The sequence below is a fragment of the Sciurus carolinensis genome, chromosome 1, assembly GCF_902686445.1.
Source record: "Sciurus carolinensis chromosome 1, mSciCar1.2, whole genome shotgun sequence".
NCBI lineage: Eukaryota > Metazoa > Chordata > Mammalia > Rodentia > Sciuridae > Sciurus > Sciurus carolinensis.
Genome location: NC_062213.1, coordinates 51,515,294 through 51,536,718, shown reverse-complemented (window position 1 = coordinate 51,536,718; position 21,425 = coordinate 51,515,294). Strand labels below are relative to the sequence as shown.

Here is a 21,425-nt window from a genome sequence, read left to right as displayed (position 1 = left end):
AAGCCCATGATTTTTGAAGCACTTTTTTGACACAATGGCATGTTGTCTTTAACCAACTGAACAACTTTTTAAAAAGTTTTGTTGTATTTCTCTTTGTCTAACCTTCCCATGTGGGCAGGCGAATACTGTTGTCCTCACAGTATGGGGTGGTGGGGGCTCTCAACTCCACTTTAACTACTATCTTGAAAGTTTTGCCATGCCACATTCTCTGAGTGGTGTTGTAACTCATGGAACTGGGACTGGGGGCTGGATGTGGGGCAGAGGCAGGGAGTGGCACGGGTAGCATCAGGTTCTTAATTTCTGGCCACCAAGAATGAGAAGGGCAGCTGGATCCAGGTGGGGAAGAGAGCACACTTTAATCCTGGAGGATTTAAAACCTTCAGGTAGAGTCAGAACATCCCTAATAATGAAAATATTTATATTTGTGTATTTCTGATGCCTTTGCTCATGAAGGCATGTCCCCTTGCTTTGGGACCTCAAGTCATTTTAGGCTAGATGTGGGAAATGTTTTTGTCTAATACTTTGAAATGGCAGTCAATTTGGATCAAGGGTCGGAATGTCACATCTCAATTAATAGTGCAGGTGTTTTAAGAGTTTCCTAAGCAAGGTTTCTCTCAAGTTAACCTATATGACAAACATTCATTAGGAAAAAAAAAAAAAAAGTGGAGTTGTTGCTACCAGTTTTGGAACCAAACTGAAAAGTTCAGTACAGGAATCCTGTAATATAATAAATATTCTTCTGGCATGATAAGGCTGTCAGAAGAGAACCTGTATTCTAGAACAATCAATGTATCTTCTGTGTACATTTTTAGAAATTAATTTAAAGACAGTAATTGAAATGACTTGATTTGCTACTGTAACCATTTTTTTTTAAATTTCACATTTTTAGATTGGTGAACACAATTCCCAACTGCAAAAGATTACTGACATTTTGGATTCCATTAAAGAAAAGGTGAAATGAATTACTCTGTATTAATGACTGACATCTTTCTCCTGTCTTTAATTCTCTTATCTTTCTTAAAAGACTTAAACCTTAGACATAGTATATACTGCCTGCTTTGAAGCAACCCTTCTTGACTAAAAATGCAGAAATAACTTAGTATCACTTATCTTTTAAAAATAAGAAAGTTCTTACATTATCTAAGGTAATCACTGATAAATCTTATACAAAGTTACTTTCCAGAATTGTAATTTTACCAAATAGGTCTTGATTTGTAAAATATTTTAAAGATCATTTATATAAAAACAAGTCTTGTTCTTCTGAAATAAATCTGTATGATGTGCTATTTTAGATGAAGCAGATATTTTTTTTAAGATACTAAAGGTAGATTCTGAATAACTCCATAGTATTTCATTGGATGTATTTGTGGTGTGTGTGTGTGTGTGTGTGTGTGTGTGTGTGTGTAAAGCTCTTCCATTGTAATTTGTGGGAATTCTCTTCATTCATCCAGGGCAAACAAACTCGATTCACAAATTTTGACCCATTATCTCTGCTTCCACCCTCCTGGGACTACTGGACATACCCTGGTTCTCTGACTGTTCCACCTCTTCTTGAGAGTGTCACGTGGATTGTTTTAAAACAACCTATAAACATCAGCTCTCAACAGGTATGTAGCTTCTTTCACATTGATGCTGATTCACTCAGAGGAAATTGGCCTGCTGCATTCATGTTTTAAAACCCTGTCCATCGTTTCTGCCACATCATTAAGCCTGTGCTTTCCCTTTATTAATCAGATGGGAGGTTGGATTAGATGAGATTTGTGTCCCTTTCTTATTTGATCATCTATGATTCAATGATCTCTTTCCCATCTCTTAGAAATGTAAGGCACATAAAGAAGCCCATGAGAGTGAAGCACTGTTTTGAATGCTAGCTTTGCTTTTGTTTTCTTTTGTTTGCTTTGAGACATGGACAGGCTGGGATACGAACAGGAAAATCAGGAGAGAGGCCACATAGAATGTGACATTCTTTCTGATCTTAGTCCCTACACTGCTTCTTCCACAGATTTCAGAGTGAACACTGAGAAGTGTGCTTAGAAATGTGTGCCTGCTAAGTTTAAGAAGTGGTCTTATGGTCCACTTAAGAATTCAAGAGGGACTACTGTAGCTCAGTGGTATGGTGCTTACCTAGCAAGTGTGAGGCCCTGGATTCAATCCTCAGAACTACAAAAAAAAAAAAAAAAAAAAAAAAAAAAAAGGTGGTTTTTATTTTTTGTTAACAAAACTTTGGTAGGGCTGCCAGAAGGGCTTCTAAGCATTTTCTGAGGCTATACCCTTCCTGTGAAAACATTTACTCACTCATTTTTCTTTAATTAATTAAATATTTGCAATGCTGGGAATCAAACCCAGGACCTTGGGCATGCTAGGCAAGCATGTGACAGCTGAGTTATGACCCAGCCCTTCATCTTTCTGTTAAATGCTTACTGGGCACCCACATAAGGCCAAACATTCGTCCAGACTCAGGATACCATTAGTACCCAGAAATCACTGGAGCTTTACCGGTGTAACTAATGTGTGTTCTGGGATCTGTCTCCTTCGTGGATTTTTATTTTTGTTGTCATTTTTGAATTAGGTTCTACAGTATTTTAGTAGAACATAGTTTATTTTATTTTTGCAGCTAATTAAATACTCCTTCCTGTTCCTGGCTTGCTCCCCTACCTAGCTGTTTATTCCAACACGCACCCTGTCATACTAGGACTGGTTCACCTTCACCCGGATCTTTGTAGGCAACATTTCCCTTTGGGAACACATCTAACTTCCTGTTGGATGTTCTTCCTCATTGACCTCATCTTTAAGATTATAGACAAATAATACCTTGGAGTATACATGTTAAAACATTTTATAGAAGTCTGGATAGAATCCAGACCTTGATTGACATGAAAATTTCTGTGAAATTTTTTCATCATTGTGTCATGAGAAAAATGACCTACTGCTGATTTAGTGGCCTTATTAAAGGAGCTTATTTCTCTCCCCTTGAAATGTTAAACTGCTTACTTTTACATTCTTTTATTAAATTTAAAAGTTTAATAATAAGTGTTAATTATAACATGAAAGTATTTAAAACAAGGGGCTTGTAATTTCCTTCATATTTCAAGGCTATCTCTATTTCCTTAAAAACACTTGGAAAGAGACTGAGGTTGTGGCTCAGTGGTAGAGCACTTGCCTAGCATGGGTTTGATTCTCAGCACTACATCCAAATAAGTAAAAAATAAAGGTCCATTGATAACGAAATATTTTTTTTAAAAACTTGGGAAATACTTTTTTGTTGATTCTTATTTTTAATTTTTCAATACACTAGTGATTTAGAAGAGAATATATCAAAATACATAATTCCTTAAAAAGAATACAATTAAACTTATTGAAAACAACTCCCTGCAAATTTAGAAATTATAACCACCTGGCTATGGATTCATGACTGTCTTAATTGAGGCTCATTAAATTAATATTATTGATGTGGTTTTTATGTAGGAGAGTATATAGGAAGCTATTAAAAAACAGCTTCATAGTAGAGCTCTAGTGTAATTGTTAATTCATTTTGAAACATTAACTATAGCAGGAGAATTTTCATATAATTTGATTTTTTTTCCTCTTTTTTATGGTAAACAAATGGGATACATGTTGTTTCTCTGTACATGGAGTCAAGGCATACCATTTGTGTAATCATAAATTTACATAGGGTAATGTTGTTTGATTCAGTCTGTTATTTTTTCCCTCCCCCTTCCCCTCCCACCCCTCTTTTCCCTCTATACAGTCCTTCCTTTCTCCATTCTTGCCCCCTCCAAAGAATGAATGATCTCACCGATAAGTGGATATGTGTCATCATCCGCTTATCGGTGAGATCATTGGTCCTTTGGTTTTTTGAGATTGGCTTATCTCACTTAGCATGATATTCTCCAATTTCATCCATTTGCCTGCAAATGCCATAATTTTGTCATTCTTTATGGCTAGTAATATTCCATTGTATATATATATATATATATACCACAGTTTCTTTGTCCATTCATCAATTGAAGGACATCTAGGTTGGTTCCACAATCTGGCTATTGTGAATTGAGCAACCATGAACATTGATGTGGCTGTATCTCTGTAGTATGCTGATTTTAAGTCCTTTGGGTATAGGCCAAGGAGTGGGATAGCTGGGTCAAATGGTGGGTCCATTCCAAGTTTTCTAAGGAGTCTCCATACTGCTTTCCAGAGTGGCTGCACTAATTTGCAATCCCACCAGCAATGTATGAGTGTACGTTTTTCCCCACCTCCTCGCCAACAACTATTGTTGCTTGTGTTCTTGGTAATCGCCATTCTAATTGGGGTGAGATGGAATCTTAGGGTAGTTTTGATTTGCATTTCTCTTATTACTAGAGGTGTTGAACATTTTTTCACGTATTTGTTGATTGCTTATACATCTTCTGTGAAGTGTCTGTTCATTTCCTTAGCCCATTTGCTGATTGGATTATTTGTGTTCTTGGTGTAGAGTTTTTTGAGTTCTTTATATATTCTGGAAATTAGTGCTTTATCTGAAGTATGAGTGGCAAAGATTTTCTCCCACGCTGTAGGCTCTCTCTTCACATTACTGAGAGTTTCCTTTGCTGAGAGAAAGCTTTTTAGTTTGAATCTATCCCAGTTGTTGATTCTTGCTTTTATTTCTTGTGCTATGGGAGTCCTGTTAAGCAAGTCTGATCCTAAGCCAACATGTTTAAGATTTGGATCTACTTTTTCTTCTATAAGATGCAGGGTCTCTGTTCTGATTCCGAGGTCCTTGATGCATTATGAGTTGAGTTTTGTGCAGGGTGAGAGATAGGGATTTAATTTCATTCTGTTGCAAATGGATTTCCAGTTTTCCCAGCACCATTTGTTGAAGAGGCTATCTTTTCCCCATTGCATATTTTTGGCACCTTTATCTAGTATGAGAAAATTGTATTTATTTGGGTTCGTGTTCGTGTCCTGTATTCTGTACCATTGATCTACCTGTGTATTTTGGTACCAATACCATGCCATTTTTGTTACTATTGCTTTGTAGTAGAGTTGAAGATCTGGTATTGCGATACCCGCTGCTTCACTCTTCCTGCTAGGGATTGCTTTAGCTAGTCTGGGTTTCTTATTCTTCCAGATGAATTTCATGATTGCTTGCTCTATTTCTGTAAGGTACGTCATTGGGATTTTAATTGGAATTGCATTGAATCTGTATAGCACTTTAGGTAGTATGGCCATTTTGACAATATTAATTCTTCCTATCCAAGAACATGGGAGATCTTTCCATCTTCTAAGGTTTTCTTTAATTTCTTTCTTTAGTGTTCTGTAGTCCTCATTGTAGAGGTCTTTCACCTCTTTTGTTAGACTGATTCCCAAGTATTTTATTTTTTTCAAAGCTATTGTGAATGGGGTAGTTTTCCTAAATTCTCTTTCTGAAAATTCATCACTTATGTATAAAAATGCATTGGATTTATGAGCATTGATCTTGTAACCTGCTATTTTACTGAATTCACTTACGAGTTCTAAAAGTTTTCTGATGGAATTTCCCGGTTCCTCTAAATATATAATCATGTCATCAGCAAACAGGGATAGTTTGAGTTCTTCTTTTCCTATTCATATCCCTTTAATTTCTTTGGTTTGTCTAATTGCTCTGGCTAGAGTTTCAAGGACGATGTTGAATAGAAGTGGTGAAAGAGGGCATCCCTGCCTTTTTCCAGTTTTTAGGGGAATGCTTTCAGGTTTTCACCATTTAGAATGATATTGGCCATGGGCTTAGTGTAGATGGTCTTTACAATGTTAAAGAATGTTCCCACTATCCCTATTTTTTCTAGTATTTTGAGCATGAAGGGATGCAGTATTTTATCAAATGCTTTTTCTGCATCTATCGAAATAATCATGTGATTCTCGACTTTAAGTCTGTTGATATGGTGAATGACATTTATTGATTTCCTGATGTTGAATCAACCTTGCATCCGTGGGATAAAACCCACTTGATCGTGGTGCACTATCTTTTTAATATATTTTTGGATGCGATTTGCTAAAATTTTGTTGAGAATTTTTGCGTCAATGTTCATTAAGGATATTGGTCTGAAATTTTCTTTCCTTGATGTGTCTCTGTCTGGTTTAGGTATCAGGGTGATATTGGCTTCATAGAATGAGTTTGGGAGGGTTCCCTCCTCTTCTATTTCATGGAATACTTTGAGGAGTATTGGAATGAGCTCTTCTTTAAAGGTTTTGTAGAACTCGGCTGAGAACCCATCTGGTCCCCGACTTTTCTTTGTTGGTAGGCTTTTGATGATTCTTCTATTTCATTGCTTGAAATTGATTTATTTAAGTTGTATATGTTCTCCTGGTTCAGATTAGGTAATTCATATGTCTCTAGAGACTTGTTGATGTCTTCGAGGTTTTCTGTTTTGTTGGAGTATAGATATTCAAAATAGTTTCTAATTATGTTTTGTATTTCACTCGTGTCTGTAGTGATATTTCCTTGTTCATTCTGAATTGTAGTAATTTGAGTTTTCTCCCTCTTTCTCTTTGTTAGTGTGGCTAAGGGTTTATCACTTTTGTTTATTTTTCCAAGAACCAACTCTTTATTTTGTTAATGTTTTTGATTGTTTCTTTTGTTTCAATTTTGTTGATTTTTAGCTCTGATTTTCACTATTTCCTGTCTTCTACTACCTTTGGTGTTGGTCTGCTCTTCTTTTTCTAGGGCTTTGAACTGTAGTGTTAAGTCATTTATTTGTTGATTTTTACTTCTTTTGTTGAATGCGCTCCATGAAATAAATTTTCCTCTAAGTACTGCTTTCATAGTGTCCCAGAGATTTTGATATGATGTGTCTTTGTTCTCGTTTACTTTTTAAGAATTTTTTTATTTCCCTCCTTATGTCTTCTGTTATCCATTCATCATATAATAGTGTATTATTTAATCTCCAAGTGTTGGAGAAGTTTCTGTTTTTTATTCTGTCATTTATTTCTAATTTCAATCCATTATGATCTGATAGAATACAAGGTAGTATCTCTATCTTCTTGTATTTGCTAACAGTAGCTTTGTGGCATAAAATATGGTCTATTTTAGAGAAGGATCCATGTGCTACAGAGAAGAAAGTGTATTTGTTCTTTGTTGGATGGTATATTCTATATATGTTGGTTAAGTCTAAATTGTTGATTGTGTTATTGAGATCTATGGTTTCTTTATTCAATTGGAAGATCTATCCAGTGGTGAGAGAGGTGTGTTAAAATCGCCTAGTATTATCGTGTTGTAGTCTATTTGATTTCTGGAATTGAGAAGGATTTGTTTGACGTACATGATGAGCCACTGTTTGGGGCATAGATATTTATGATTGTTATGTCTTGCTGATTTATGCTTCCCTTAAGCAGTATGTAATGTCCTTCTTTATCCCTTCTGATTAGTTTTGGCTTGAAGTCCACATTATCTGAAATGAGGATGGATACTCCAGCTCTTTTGCTGTGTCCGTGTGCATGGTATGTTTTTTTCCCATCCTTTCACCTTTAGTCTGTGAGTATCTCTTTCTATGAGATGAGTTTCTTTCAGGTAGCATATTGTTGGATTTTTCTTTTTAATCCAATATGCCAGTCTATGTCTTTTGATTGATGAGTTCAGGCCATTAACATTCAGGGTTATTATTGTGATATGATTTGTATTTCCAGTCATTTGACTCATTTTTGTTTTTTGACATGATTTGGTTTCTCCTTTATTTGGCTATTCCTTTAGGCTAGTTCCTCCCATTGCTGATTTGCATCGTTGTTTTTCATCTCTTCCTCATGGAATATTTTGCTGAGAATGTTCTGTAATGCCAGCTTTCTTTTTGTAAATTCTTGTAGCTCTTGTTTATCATGGAAGGATTTTATTTCATCATTAAATCTGAAAGTAAGTTTTGCTGGGTATAAGATTCTTGGTTGGCATTCATTTTCTTTCAGGGCTTGGTAAATGTTGTTCCAGGCCCTTCTAGCTTTTAGGGTCTGGATTGAAAAATGCCGATATTCTTATTGGTTTCCCCCTGAATGTAATTTGATTCTTTTCTCTTGCAGTCTTTAAAATTCTGTCTTTATTTTGTATGTTAGGTATTTTCATAATAATGTGCCTTGGTGTGGGTCTGTTGTAATTTTGTATATTTGGAGTCCTATGAGCCTCTTGTACCTGGTTTTCCATTTCATTCTTCAGATTTGGAAAATTTTCTGATATTATTTCTTTGAATAGATTGTTCATTCCTTTGGTTTGTTTCTCTAAGCCTTCCTCAATCCCAATAATTCTTAAATTTGGCCTTTTCATGATATCCCATAATTCCTGTAGATTCTGTTCATGATTTCTTACTGTCTTCTCTGTTTGGTCAATTTTGTTTTCAAGATTAAATATTTTTTCTTCAATGTCTGACGTTCTGTCTTCCAGGTGTTCTATCCTATTGGTTATGCTTTCTATGGAGTTTTTAACTTAGTTTATTGTTTCCTTCATTTCAAGGATTTCTGTTTGTTTGTTTTTTCAGTATCTCTAACTCTTTATTAAAATGATCTTTTGCTTCCTGTATTTGCTCTTTTAACTGTTGATTAGTGTGGTTATTTAATGCCTGCATTTGCTCTTTCATCTCATCCTTCAATGACTGCATTTGCTCTTTCATCTCCTCGTTTACTTCCCTGATTGTTTTAATTATGTACATTCTGAACTCCCTTTCTGATATTTCTTCTGCTGTGCTGTTATTGAGTTTTATTGATTTAGTATCTAGGTTTGTTTGGGACACTTTCTTCCCTTGTTTTCTTATATTGGTCAGATATCAGTGGGACTCTGAGATATTGCAGATTTCCTCTATTGGCTTATAGTGTCCCTGTAGATTTCCAGTATATCATCTCCCAGCCTTCAATAGCCTGAAGTCTTGGAGGAACTTGATAATGCAGTGCTTCCGAAGAAAGTTGCCCCCTAGCCTGCTACTCGGTCCAGGGCTGGGGGCTGGTTCTGCGTGGAAATCCTCTCACTGGGTGGTCCTGCTCCAAGAAGCTGGCTGTAGATCGAGCCTGCCGCTGGAGGGAGCAGGGCTGCTTGGGGAAGACTCTAGCTGCCCTGCCCTGCTCTGAGAAGCTGCCCCTTTCTGGGCCTGCCGCCCGTGCAGAGGTTCACCTGGTGGGAGAGACTCACCCCATGGTTCTCTGTTGGTCTGAGTCTCTTAATGCCTCCCCTTCTTGAATCCTGAGTTCTGGAGCAACGGGAGATGCATTCACCCTCTAGTCCACCATCTTGGATCCTCATATATTTTGATTTTTAACCAGAATGATAAAATTATTTGGTAATGATTCAAATTGTTATATTATGTAATATGATGATGGTTTTAAGAGTTAAAAGAATGAATCAGAAGGTATTTGAAACCTCCAATCCCATTCTAAATATGAGAAAAATATCAAACAAAGCCCAACTCAGGAAAATTTTACAAGTATTTAATTAGGACACCTCAAAACTGTCAAGGTCATCAAAAGCAAGCTAAGTCTGAGAGACAACCAAGAGATGTCTAAGGAGAGGGGGTGACTGAATGTAATGTTTCCTTAGTGGGATTCTGAAAGAGAAAGTAGATTAAAACAACAAACACCTGAATAAGGGAAGGAAATTAGATAACATATATTTAATATTGCTCATTAATTATGGAGAAAGTACCACACTAATATAAAATGTGAATACTAGGGGAAATTTAGTGTTGGGTACATGGAAATATTTATAATAGCTTGCATGAATTTATATAAATGTAAGATTGTCCTAAAATAAAAAGTTTATTTTAAAAATGGAAAACATGCAGTTTGGTAACATTATTTAGTTTCTTAGCTCTTTTATATAAGTTAAGTTGAAAAATCTTGTATCACTGAGTTATCACTTTCCAAAAGGTAATTTTTAATCTTGATTTCAGCAGTTCTTTCTTTTTAAAGTCACTGAGAAATATTGATTTTATTCACTTTCCAATTCCATCATACAGTGTCACTAGCTGTGAAGAATAAATCCTCTTAAGTTGACACTAAATTTTTTTCTAGGATTTTTCTATTGCTATTTCTTACCAAGTCACTGTTTGATCTAAAGGGAAAATTAGATGCTTTTTTATTTTCTGTTTCTTGATTCAAATCCATTTTTATCCCTCAGCGTCACCAAATGAGTATTAAACTCTTGATTTAACTGCCATGCCAGTGAAGAGATATATTGTTTTCTGACACTTTTAATAATGTATCTGTCATTTCCTTTGGAAAACTGACATTTCTTGCCGAGTCTCTGAGTATACCTAAATCATTTGAATTGATATACTCAGCTGCTCAAATTCAGTGTGCAAAATACTCCTTTAAAAAAATCCTTTTTAAAATTATGACATTATTTGTACATTAAAGAACTCACAAATTTTAAGCGTGTGGTTGCTGATTTCGGTGATTGTATGCAACCATGCAACAATCACTAAGACCAAGAGAGAATAGATCTCTTGGCCCTTCCTTTCATAGCCCCAAGCAACCACTGGCATGCTATCACTAGAATTTTGTATTTTTTAGAATTTTATTTAAATGAATCATACAGTAAATAAATGTTTGTGTTTGATTTCTTTTACTTAGCATAATGTTTTTAGGTTTCACCTCTTTCTTTTATTTTTATTGCTGATTTATATTTTATGGTATGGTTATACCACATTAAAAAATCTCTTCAGCAAATGATGGAAATTTGGGTTGTTTCTAGTTTATAGCTGTTATATATTAGTAATAGTGGTCCATATTTGGATATTAAGAGCAATTCACATACACAGTTATGTGGACACATTTTCTATGACTTGGTTCAGTACCTAGGACTGGAGTCTCTAAGTCATGCGTGTTTGATTTTATAAGGTACTTACATCTTACTTCCTAAGTGGTGTGCCACCTTGCATTCCCATCTGCAATTTATAAGATTTCTAGTTGCTCCATATCTCTTTGAGCATTTGGTATTGTCAGTTTTTTTAAGTGAGCTATTCTAGCTGTTATATGTGATTTTTAATTTTCACTTGCCTGATGTCTAGTGATTAACATTTTTTTATATGACGTTGCATGTGGTTTTTTTTTTGTGAAGTATCTGTTCAGATTCCTTGCATATTTTTAAATTGGGTTGTTCATCTTCTCGCTAGAATTGCAAGAGTTTTTTGTATAGTTTGGATAAAAATTCTTTCTCAAATGCATGTTTTTAATTGGCGCATTATAATGATATATTATAGTGGGATTCATTATGCTATGTTCATACATGCACATAGCAAAATGTGATCAACCTTATTCCCCAGTACCTTCCTTTTCCTTCCCTCTTCTTTCTACCTGATCCACTGTCTCTACTCCACTGATGTCCCTTGTATTATTATATTATTATTTTATTTAGTTCATTATGATTATATATATAAATGGGATTCACTGTGGTACATTCATACTCAAATGCATGTTTTGCCCAAGTTTTCTCCCAAGTATATGACTGCTTTTTGTTTTTGTTAACGATGTCTTTTGAAGAGCAAAAGTTCTTAATCTTGATGATGTACATTTTATCAGCTTATCTTTTAAAGTTTGTACTATTTAAGAATCTTTATCTAAGAATAAGCTACAACTTTTTCCTATGACTTTAAGTAATAGTTTTAGCTCTTACAGTTTTCTTTGGTTGTTTTGGGTTCATTTTGGTGTATGATGTCCCCATTCATTCTCTTCTTTCTTTCTGATATTCTCATTACACTGCATTAGACCTTTTAATATCATCTAGCAGGTCCCTGAGGATCTATTTTTCAACTAAACTTCTAAACATCTCTGCTTTTCATCATAAATATTTTTCTATTGATGTCTATTTATTTGCTCTTTTTTTTTGTCATGTCAATTTGACTTTTAAGTCCATCCAACTGTATCTTTAGTTCTAAAATTTCTATTTGGTCAGGCATGTGCCTGTAGTCTCAGCTCTTGGGAAACTGAGTGGGAGGATCACCCTGAGCCCACAAACCTGAGACTAGGCTACATAGTGAGACACTATTTCAAAAATAAAATTTCAACTTGGTTTTCCATTATTGTTTTTATTTTCTTACTAAAACTTTTTATTACTCTGCTGATTTTTCATGCATTAAAAAGATGCTTTCACTTGACATATCCCTCCAGTAGTTGTAATAACCACTTTCAAATTCTTATGAGTTCCAACATCAGGTTAATCTTGGGTTGACTTCTGTTGCTTTTTCTTTCATTAAGAATGTTTTCTGGGGCTGGGGAGATAGCTCAGTCGGTAGAGTGCTTGCCTTGTAAGCACAAGGCCCTGAGTTTGATCCCCAGCACCAAAAAAAAAAAAGAATGTTTTCCATTTTATTGATTCTTCATATGCTAAGTAATTTTTTGCTGTATTCTAGATGATATGAACATTAAGTTGTGAACATTCTGGATTCTGTTCTTTTTCTCTGATGAGTATTGCTTCTTTTGTTTCAGCAGACAGTTTTCTTGGCTAAACTAGAAGTACAGATTTTTTTCTTTCATCATAGCTGTGGTCTCAGTTCAACTGGTCTGCTTGGAATCTGTTTAGTGTATGCATGGTTCCTGGATCAGTCAGAGATGTGGGTAAAGATTCGAGAATCCTCTCTGGCTCTCTCCTTGCAATCCTCCCTACTGTGGTTGTGTGTGCCTGGCATATTGCATTCAGCTCCTGAATGCAGCTCCAGGCTAAAAACTGGAGAAACCAGAACTTACCAGAGCTTTGTACAAGGAGACTGTGTGCAAGATCTTAGTCTGAATAGCTAGAAGCAAAACTCAAATGTGCTTTTTTAATAGTAAAAAATTTTTTTTTACAACTAATGATAATTAATGATCTAGGAATGTTTTTCCTTTACTTTTTTTTTTTTTTTTCCAGTGCTGGGGATCGAACCCAGGACCTTGTGCTTGCAAGGCAAGTACTTTACTGCCTGAGCTATCTCCCCAGCCCTGTTTTTCCTTTACTTTTGTATTGCCATATTACTTAGGAGATGGGAAAATAATTCAGTCACTTTGACATTAATTTTAAGTTTATGTATAAAACAGTATATCATTAGCTTGAAATTAAAGTTCTAAATTGTGGTGGACTGTACAAGAGAATCGTAGAATTGTTCACTAGTTGCCAGTTCTTTGCAAGGAATGGTACAAGAGATACAAAGATGGATAAAAAGTGGCCCTTGGACTGTGGTTGTAACTCAGTGGTAGAGTGCTTGCCTAGAATATGTGAGGCACTGGGTTCGATCCTTGGCACCACATATAAATAAATAAATTAAAGGTATTGTGTCAATCTACAACTAAAAATGTTTTAAAAAGTGACCCTTATCTTAGGGAATTTGTAATCAAATAGAGGGCATAAAATAGTTACAGAAAAACCATTACACAATGGGCTATGCTTGGTACCATAAGACCACCATTACAAAAAGTAATAGAAGTTCAGATTAGAGACTATTTTCCAGTGGAGAAATTAGGAAAGAGTTCTTGGAAAAGTGGTATCGAGATGTTTAAGAGATTAAAAGATGGACACTGGGTGCAGGTAGTAAAGGAAAGGAGGGAATTTTAAGGATGAACATCAAAAATAAGACCAGGAAAGAGAAAAGCAGAAAATATGTTGGCAGTTTTGTACCTGTGGTGTGCAAAGCTTAGTGTATCCAAGGTCCACTTCGGGAAGCTTAGCAAAATGTGGAACTTGGGCCTTATTAGGAATTCTGATTTGGAGGTCTGGGGTAAGATCTAGGAATCTGAAGTTTTAATAATTACCCCCAAATCTTTTTATTCAGATGTCTGGGATCACCCTTCACAAACTGGCTTAGAGTGGCATCTGCATGTGAAAGAGATAGGTAGATCTAGAAAGGTTGATAGAAAGTGTGTGGTCCGAGGCTCAGAAACCATGCTGATAGTGCCTATTAAAATGCTAGGAATGTCACATGCTTTAGAGATATATTTTGATATGTTTATACTAAACTAATATGATGTTTGGAGTTTGCTTCAAAGGAATCTAGTTTGGGCAGGATAGGGCATGGAGAGAATGGGTGGGAGCATGGGTGGAAAAATTGGGTGTGTATTGGTAGTGGAAGCTGGATGATACATTTGTGGCAGTTTGCTATTTTTTCTGCCTTTGTGTATGTTTGTTTCCACAGTACAAAGTAAATAAGAAGATATTAGGGGGAAATGGGAAAAATAGATAAAATCGAAATAAGCTTCTGTGGTCATTTCATGGCTTATTTGCCAGATGACTTATTGAAATGCTCTCAAGCTCCTTATCTATAAAGCAGGATGGTAGTATATTATTGATAGGATTGTTTTGGAGATTTAATTGGTTAATGTGATGCAAAGCAGTGCCTGGATCACCACGTTCCATAGGAGAGCTTATTTTCATTGCTACTCCACTTTGGCAGGCAAGAGTGTTCTGTTTCACATGGCTGAGCACATAGCATTATTTACAGAACCTTTGAAAAAGAGTATTTCATCTTACTGGGGTTGCTACATAAGAAAACTGGGATTTCAGTTTTAGAGCCAAGTAAACCAACAAAACAGGTCACACCTACCTCAGCCTCAAGGCAGAATTGGCGATACTCCTTGCCAGGAACGCGTAGATGCTGAGTTAGCCTTGGTGACAGAAGGGCAGGTTCTTTGCCTGAACAAGCCTGTGGCTACATGAGAGGATGAGACTGGTAGGGGCCAGTCAATGGAGGACACAGGACCCAAAAGAAGCGAATCCGAGTAGGGGTTAGCAGGTACAGGTCCTATCTGGCTGATCAAGTGATTGGAAGAGTCTTACAGGGAAAGGATTTGATGAGACAGTTTTGGGCTCTCCTTCCAAATGAACAGGCTGGTTAGAGAAAGATCTAAAGTAAGATTCAGCTCTGAACTAATGAGGCTAAAGTGGTGCAGAGGTAGGGAGCCAGAGGAGTTGAATGTCATGTGTGTTTAAATAGAGCCAAGGTCTTCAGAGGAATCAGTGGTATCACTGGGAGGCAGGCTGTGCTGTGTGTGGCCCCTAGACCAGCACTCTGATGTGGGACTCTGTATGCTTTCACAGCTGCCTGGATTAGCCCCTCCACATGAACCTGATTCTCATGATCTGCAGAAGACTGGGGGTCTTCCCAGGGATAAGATCTCATTGACTTCTCCTACTTGACTTCCCAGGGATGAGATCTCATTGACTTCTCCTACTTGACCTCACCAGACATTCTCTTAAGTTCCATCTAGTTTTAGGTATAATGATCTAGTCTAATGAAATTATGAGTAATAGTAATATGAGTAATAGAAATTATGAGTAATAATAAGCTGTAGCTATGTGTTTCATCCTTCCCATATCTGGGCTCTTTAAGGACACCACAGAATATTATTTGTGAAAACACAGAGATTTGTGCATATGATGGATGATCCTATGCTCCATAGAGCGTGGTTATAAACCAGTACCATTTATTATGAAGAGACCTTTCCCTCTGCCTCCCATCTGGTTAATACTGTATGTGAAATATACAGGTAAATGAAGATGATGGAAACCCAATTGATGTGTCTTAATTCAAATTTTCTTGACTCTGAGATTAGATAACTAAGAAGTTTAGAGAATGGAGGCTGTCATTCCTAATAGTTTACCAAGTTGTCCTCATCAAAACTATTTTAGTCAGCTTTTTTGCTGTTGTGACCAACAGACCTGACAGGAACAATTTCAGAGGAGGAAAAGTTTATTTTGGGGCTCACAGTTTCAGAGGTCTTAGTCCATAGATAGCAGGCCCTATTCCTCAAGGCTCAAGGTGAGGCAGAACATCATGGTGGAAGAGTGTGCTGGAGGGAAGCATCTCAAGACATGATGATCAGGAAATGGAAAGAGAGAGATTGAGAGAGAGAGAGAGAGAGAGAGAGAGAGAGAGAGAGAGAGAGAGAGAGAAAGATAGGGAGAGACACAGAACTCTCCTCACTATGACAAAATATACACCCCAAAGGCAACCCCCAATGATCCACCTCCTCCAACCACACCCTACTTGCCTATAGTTACCACTCGGTTAATCCTGATTAGGGGATTAATTCCCTGATTAGGTTAAGGTACTCATGACCCAATCAGTTCCTCTCTAAATCTTCTTTCATTGTCTGTCTTACCCATGAACTTTTGCAGGACACTTCAAATCTAAGCCATAACAAAAACATAACAACAATAACACCAACAATAAAACAAATGCCAAAAACAAGTTTTTGCAGTATAATTTTGGTGAACATTTTTGAGAAGCTAGAATTAATCAGCTTATCCTATCTTTATTTTACTACTATAGGCCTGTGTTAAATTTTAATAAATAATATTAAACCACCCCAAAATTGTTAGAATTCTACAAAATGTACTTACTACAGAGCAACAAACTTACAATAGAGCTTTGTATTGGTTACAATTAGACATGTAAGTTTATTGATTTGCAAAAAACACCTAGGATATCTATTAGTTGGAAAAAGAAGGTTCCAAAACAGCTTTATAATTGAGCCCATTTTTGTAATAAAACACATCACACTTGCGTGCATGTGAGAATACATAGAAAAATACTCTGATTTCTAATGCATACTCTTTAAACCACATTTTAAATGTCATTTCCTCTTATTACTTTGATCTTGAAATAAAGAATTATTGTATACTTAATTTCAGAACACAGGTATTTGCAGGGAAGAGAATTTGATGGAAAAATTCTTTATGACATTTATGTCGTAACTTAGCAAATTCTCTTTAGTTCCTGGTGGAGGAAGGGTTACGTTACTTGAATTCTCTATGCATTTTGTTGGCATTGGTGTGACTTTTCATGCTGAAATTAATGCTTCTCTTTTCTTGAACAGCTGGCCAAATTCCGCAGCCTCCTGTGTACAGCGGAGGGTGAAGCAGCGGCATTTTTGCTGAGTAATCACCGTCCACCCCAGCCTCTGAAGGGCCGCAAAGTGAGAGCCTCTTTCTGTTAGCAGTGGTCTCCAGTGGACGACCCTAAGTGTGACTGCAGAGAGACAGCAAGCAAAACTAAACACAAAAATCCCCACTAACGGTTCTTTCTAGAATTTTAATCTAGGAGTACCATTTTATGATCAGCATCAACACCATGAAGAAAGCTAGATCTCTCTAATTAAACTGACTTGGCTCATCTGCTTCAGTTTTGCATGGAGGAACCAAATAATAAACTCGGTCTGATGTTAATAAAACCCCTGAGGTACATGTGCTTCAGTCTTTCAAAAACATGGACTGGCCTCATAAAGCTCAGAATGTACTGAAGATCCTACCTTGCCATAGACTGACTCGCTTCCTCAAGTTTCTCTGTGAAGTTTAATGGCAAACTTAAATCATTTCCAGAATGATAGGATTGTGAAACCTTTTTCTAAACAAGTGATTCTGTTAATGTTTTAATGTAGTTTATTCATCAGAAGTAGATATTCCCTTTTAAAGTGAGTATTTGCCATGATCGTGTTGCTGATTCTCATGTGATACTTTTAATAAAGTGCAAGATATGAGAGTTATGGGGGTAGAATGTATCTACTCAAGGTGTCCACTTCACAGAGCAAAGATAGCCATATGGTTTTGGTGAGGGATTCCCAAGGCTATAAATAGTGATTTATACTTTAATCAATTATACACATATCATATTCTTTTGGTAATGTTAATAATGAAGTAGCTAGTAATTGACAGGATGCAGTGTCTGCCAGTTTATGGCATTACTGTGGTTTGAAATAAACAGATTACACAGTAGCCCTGAGCATGATGAACAGGTTTCCTGCTTTTGCCCTGTTTTGACAATAGAGTGGGGAACAATCCTTTGTGGGTCATTTTTAGGTCAATTAGTGAAAAAATGATTTGTGTCTCATAAAAATACACCATTGGTCCATAAACCCTTCAACCCATTTCCATGGCAAATCCCATTTTCCCATTTATACCTACCCATTAGTCTATTAAGTAATTTTGTAAGATGGCATTTGATGTTAATTTTAACCTTTTATCTCATGTTTATTTTGGTTGCTTTTGTTGCAGAAAGATGAGGGCAGTGTTCCCTTTGCCCTTTCTGTTATAGAGTGACACCAAGCATTAACTTAATAGCCACATTTAAGACTTGAACACGTGCCGTAGTTCTGTCTTCTCAGTGAAGTTTGCCTGAGTGTCTTTGATTTGATGATTTGTTTCAGGACTCTTTCTCTGAATGTAGATTTCATTAATTGAAATTATTGTTATATTCTCCTTAATGTAATAAGTGAATATCAGTAAATTGTGTCCCATGATGTCTCCTGGTGCAAAAGATGAGCTTCTGAAGATTAAAGTTGGCACCTTGGTCACTGTTTCCTTTCACTGTCTCTATCATGAGGCTTTGTGAATTAATATGCAGTAAATATTTAACAAATTATGTGTTTAAAATTTTTTTGCTGTCTTTGTGATTATCTCTCTGCTTGAGATGAAATCCACTATAAATTAAAGTGAAATATGTTATCTCTCAAAAATTGTTTCTGAAAGGAGTATTTATTAAACCTGATTAGTATAACTAGAAGTTCAAATGGTTTAAAAAGTACCCATGTTGGATGGGAAGACATTTCTTTAGTTTGGAAAGACATGTTGTGAAGCATCCTAGTGAGGAAAAGAAGGCTGCTTTCTTAGAGAATGTAAGTTGCAGTATCTGGATGGTGTTTAGGATAGGGATTGTGATTACTGTGTGAGAATTACCACTTCATAATTTACTGTTTCTGCTGCAGTATTACATCAGTTCTATGCCACAGGTTGCCTTAATAGTCTAAAAAAGTCTGCACAGTTCCGATCTCCTTGAAGGTTGTCTGCTTATTTTTACATCTTATAGAGGCAAAAGGTTTAAATGTGTTTTAAAATTACTATATTGTTTCCTTTACAAAAATTCGAGTTTTAAATGGTAGTATAGATCTCTGGTGTTTGTTAAGCATTTTGTATTATAATATAAATTGGATTTAACCACAATAAAAAAAAATGAAAAAACTTTCAATTGTATCAGACCTGTGTATATGCAATATATGGAATCAGATTACAGTTTTGCACAGAAACATTGCAAACACAGTGCCAGAAAAAAACATTTCCCCCCTCAACTGTTTTAAGGTAAGTTGTGTCCTGATTCCTCACCATCCCTCACACTGTAGTGCGTATTTGTTTCCTCTGAACAGGAACAAAGGCACTGTCTTACATATCACAATAAAGCTAAAACGGACATGAGATTAACATTGTTCTATTATTTTTTTTTTTTTTTTTTTAATTTATTTATTTTTTTTACGTTTACATAGGGTAATGATGTTTATTATATTTTTCCCCTCCCCCCCCACCCCTCCCACCCCTCCCACCCCTCCCACCCCTCTTTTCCCTCTACACAGTCCTTCTTTCCTTCATTCTTACTGCTCTCCTTAGCCTAACTCTAAACCTAACCCTAAACCTAATGCTAGCCCCTCCCACCCCCCATTATATGTCCTCATCCGCTTATCAGCGAGATCATTTGTCCTTTAGTTTTTTGAGATTGGCTTATCTCACTTAGCATGATATTCTCCAATTTTGACCATTTGCCTACAAATGCCATAATTTTATCATTCTTCATTGCGGAGTAATATTCCATTGTATAAATATGCCACAGTTTCTTTATCCATTCATCAACTGAAGGGCATCTAGGTTGGTTCCACAATCTGGCTATGGTGAATTGAGCAGCAATGAACATTGATGTGGCTGTATCTCTGTAGTATGCTGATTTTAAGTCCTTTGGGTATAGGCCAAGGAGTGGGATAGCTGGGTCAAATGGTGTTTCCATTCCAAGCTTTCTGAGGAATCTCCACACTGCTTTCCAGAGTGGTTGCACTAATTTGCAACCCCACCAGCAATGTATGAGTGTTCCTTTTTCACCACATCCTCGCCAACACCTATTGTTGCTTGTATTCTTGATAATCGCCATTCTAATTGGGGTGAGATGAAATCTTAGGGTGGTTTTGATTTGCATTTCCCTTATTACTAGGGATGTTGAACATTTTTTCATATATCTGGTGATTACTTGTACATCTTCTTCTGTGAAGTGTCTGTTCATTTCCTTAGCCCATTTGTTGATTGGATTATTTGTATTCTTCGTGTAGAGTTTTTTGAGTTCTTTATAGATTCTGGAAATTAGCGCTCTATCTGAGGTATGGTTGGCAAAGATATTCTCCCACTCTGTAGGCTCTCTCTTCACATTTCTGATAGTTTCCTTTGCTGAGAGAAAGCTTTTTAGTTTGAATCTATCCCAGTTGTTTATTCTTGCTTTTATTTCTTGTGCTATGGGAGTCCTGTTAAGGAAATCTGATCCTGAGCCAACAAGTTGAAGATTTGGACCTACTTTTTCTTCTATAAGATGCAGGGTCTCTGGTCTGATTCCAAGGTCCTTGATCCATTTTGAGTTGAGTTTTGTGTAGGGTGAGAGATAGGGGTTTAGTTTCATTCTATTGCATATAGTTTTCCAGTTTTCCCAGCACCATTTGTTGAAGAGGCTATCTTTTCTCCATTGCATATTGTTGGAACCTTTGTCTAGTATGAGAAAATTGTATTTATTTGGGTTTGTGTCCATGTCCTCTATTCTGTACCATTGATCTACCTGTCTATTTTGGTACCAATACCATGCCGTTTTTGTTACTATTGCTTTGTAGTAGAGTTGAAGATCTGGTATTGCAATACCCCCTGCTTCGCTCTTGCTACTGAGGATTGCTTTAGCTATTCTAGGTTTTTTATTCTTCCAGATGAATTTCATAATTGCTTGCTCTATTTCTGCGAGGTACATCATTGGGATTTTAATTGGAATTGCATTGAATCTGTATAGAACTTTAGGTAGTATAGCCATTTTGACGATATTAATTCTGCCTATCCAGGAACATGGGAGATCTTTCCATCTTCTAAGGTTTTCTTGAATTTCTTTCTTTAGTGTTCTGTAGTTCTCATTGTAGAGGTCTTTCACCTCTTTTGTGAGATTGATTCCCAAGTATTTTATTTTTTTCGATGCTATTGTGAATGGAGTAGTTTTCCTAATTTCTCTTTCTGAAGATTCATCACTTATGTATAAAAATGCATTGGATTTATGAGCATTGATCTTGTAACCTGCTACTTTACTGAATTCACTTATGAGTTCTAAAAGTTTTCTGGTGGAATTTCCAGGTTCCTCTAAATATATAATCATGTCATCAGCGAACAGGGATAGTTTGAGTTCTTCTTTTCCTATTCGTATCCCTTTAATTTCTTTGGTTTGTCTGATTGCTCTGGCTAGAGTCTCAAGGACGATGTTGAATAGAAGCGGTGAAAGAGGGCATCCCTGCCTTGTTCCAGTTTTTAGGGGGAACGCTTTCAGTTTTTCACCATTTAGAATGATATTAGCCATGGGCTTAGCGTAGATGGCCTTTATAATGTTTAGGAATGTTCCCATTACCCCAATTTTTTCTAGTGTTTTGAGCATGAAGGGATGCTGTATTTTATCAAATGCTTTTTCTGCATCTATTGAAATAATCAT

General features: G+C 36.3%; 1 protein-coding gene across 4 annotated transcripts in view; it reads left to right on the top strand.

Moving 5' to 3' along the window:
• Ca13 (carbonic anhydrase 13) overlaps positions 1 to 18,900 on the top strand; it is a 34,220-nt gene extending 15,320 nt beyond the window's left edge. For all 4 annotated transcript variants that reach the window (XM_047522650.1, XM_047522660.1, XM_047522669.1 and 1 more), the window contains 3 exons: positions 890 to 952; positions 1,452 to 1,607; positions 16,765 to 18,900. In XM_047522650.1, coding sequence (XP_047378606.1) covers positions 890 to 952; positions 1,452 to 1,607; positions 16,765 to 16,884 — 339 coding nt within the window. In that variant the 3' untranslated portion in view covers positions 16,885 to 18,900. The remainder of the gene's footprint in view (positions 1 to 889; positions 953 to 1,451; positions 1,608 to 16,764) is intronic.
• Positions 18,901 to 21,425: the final 2,525 nt, after the last annotated feature.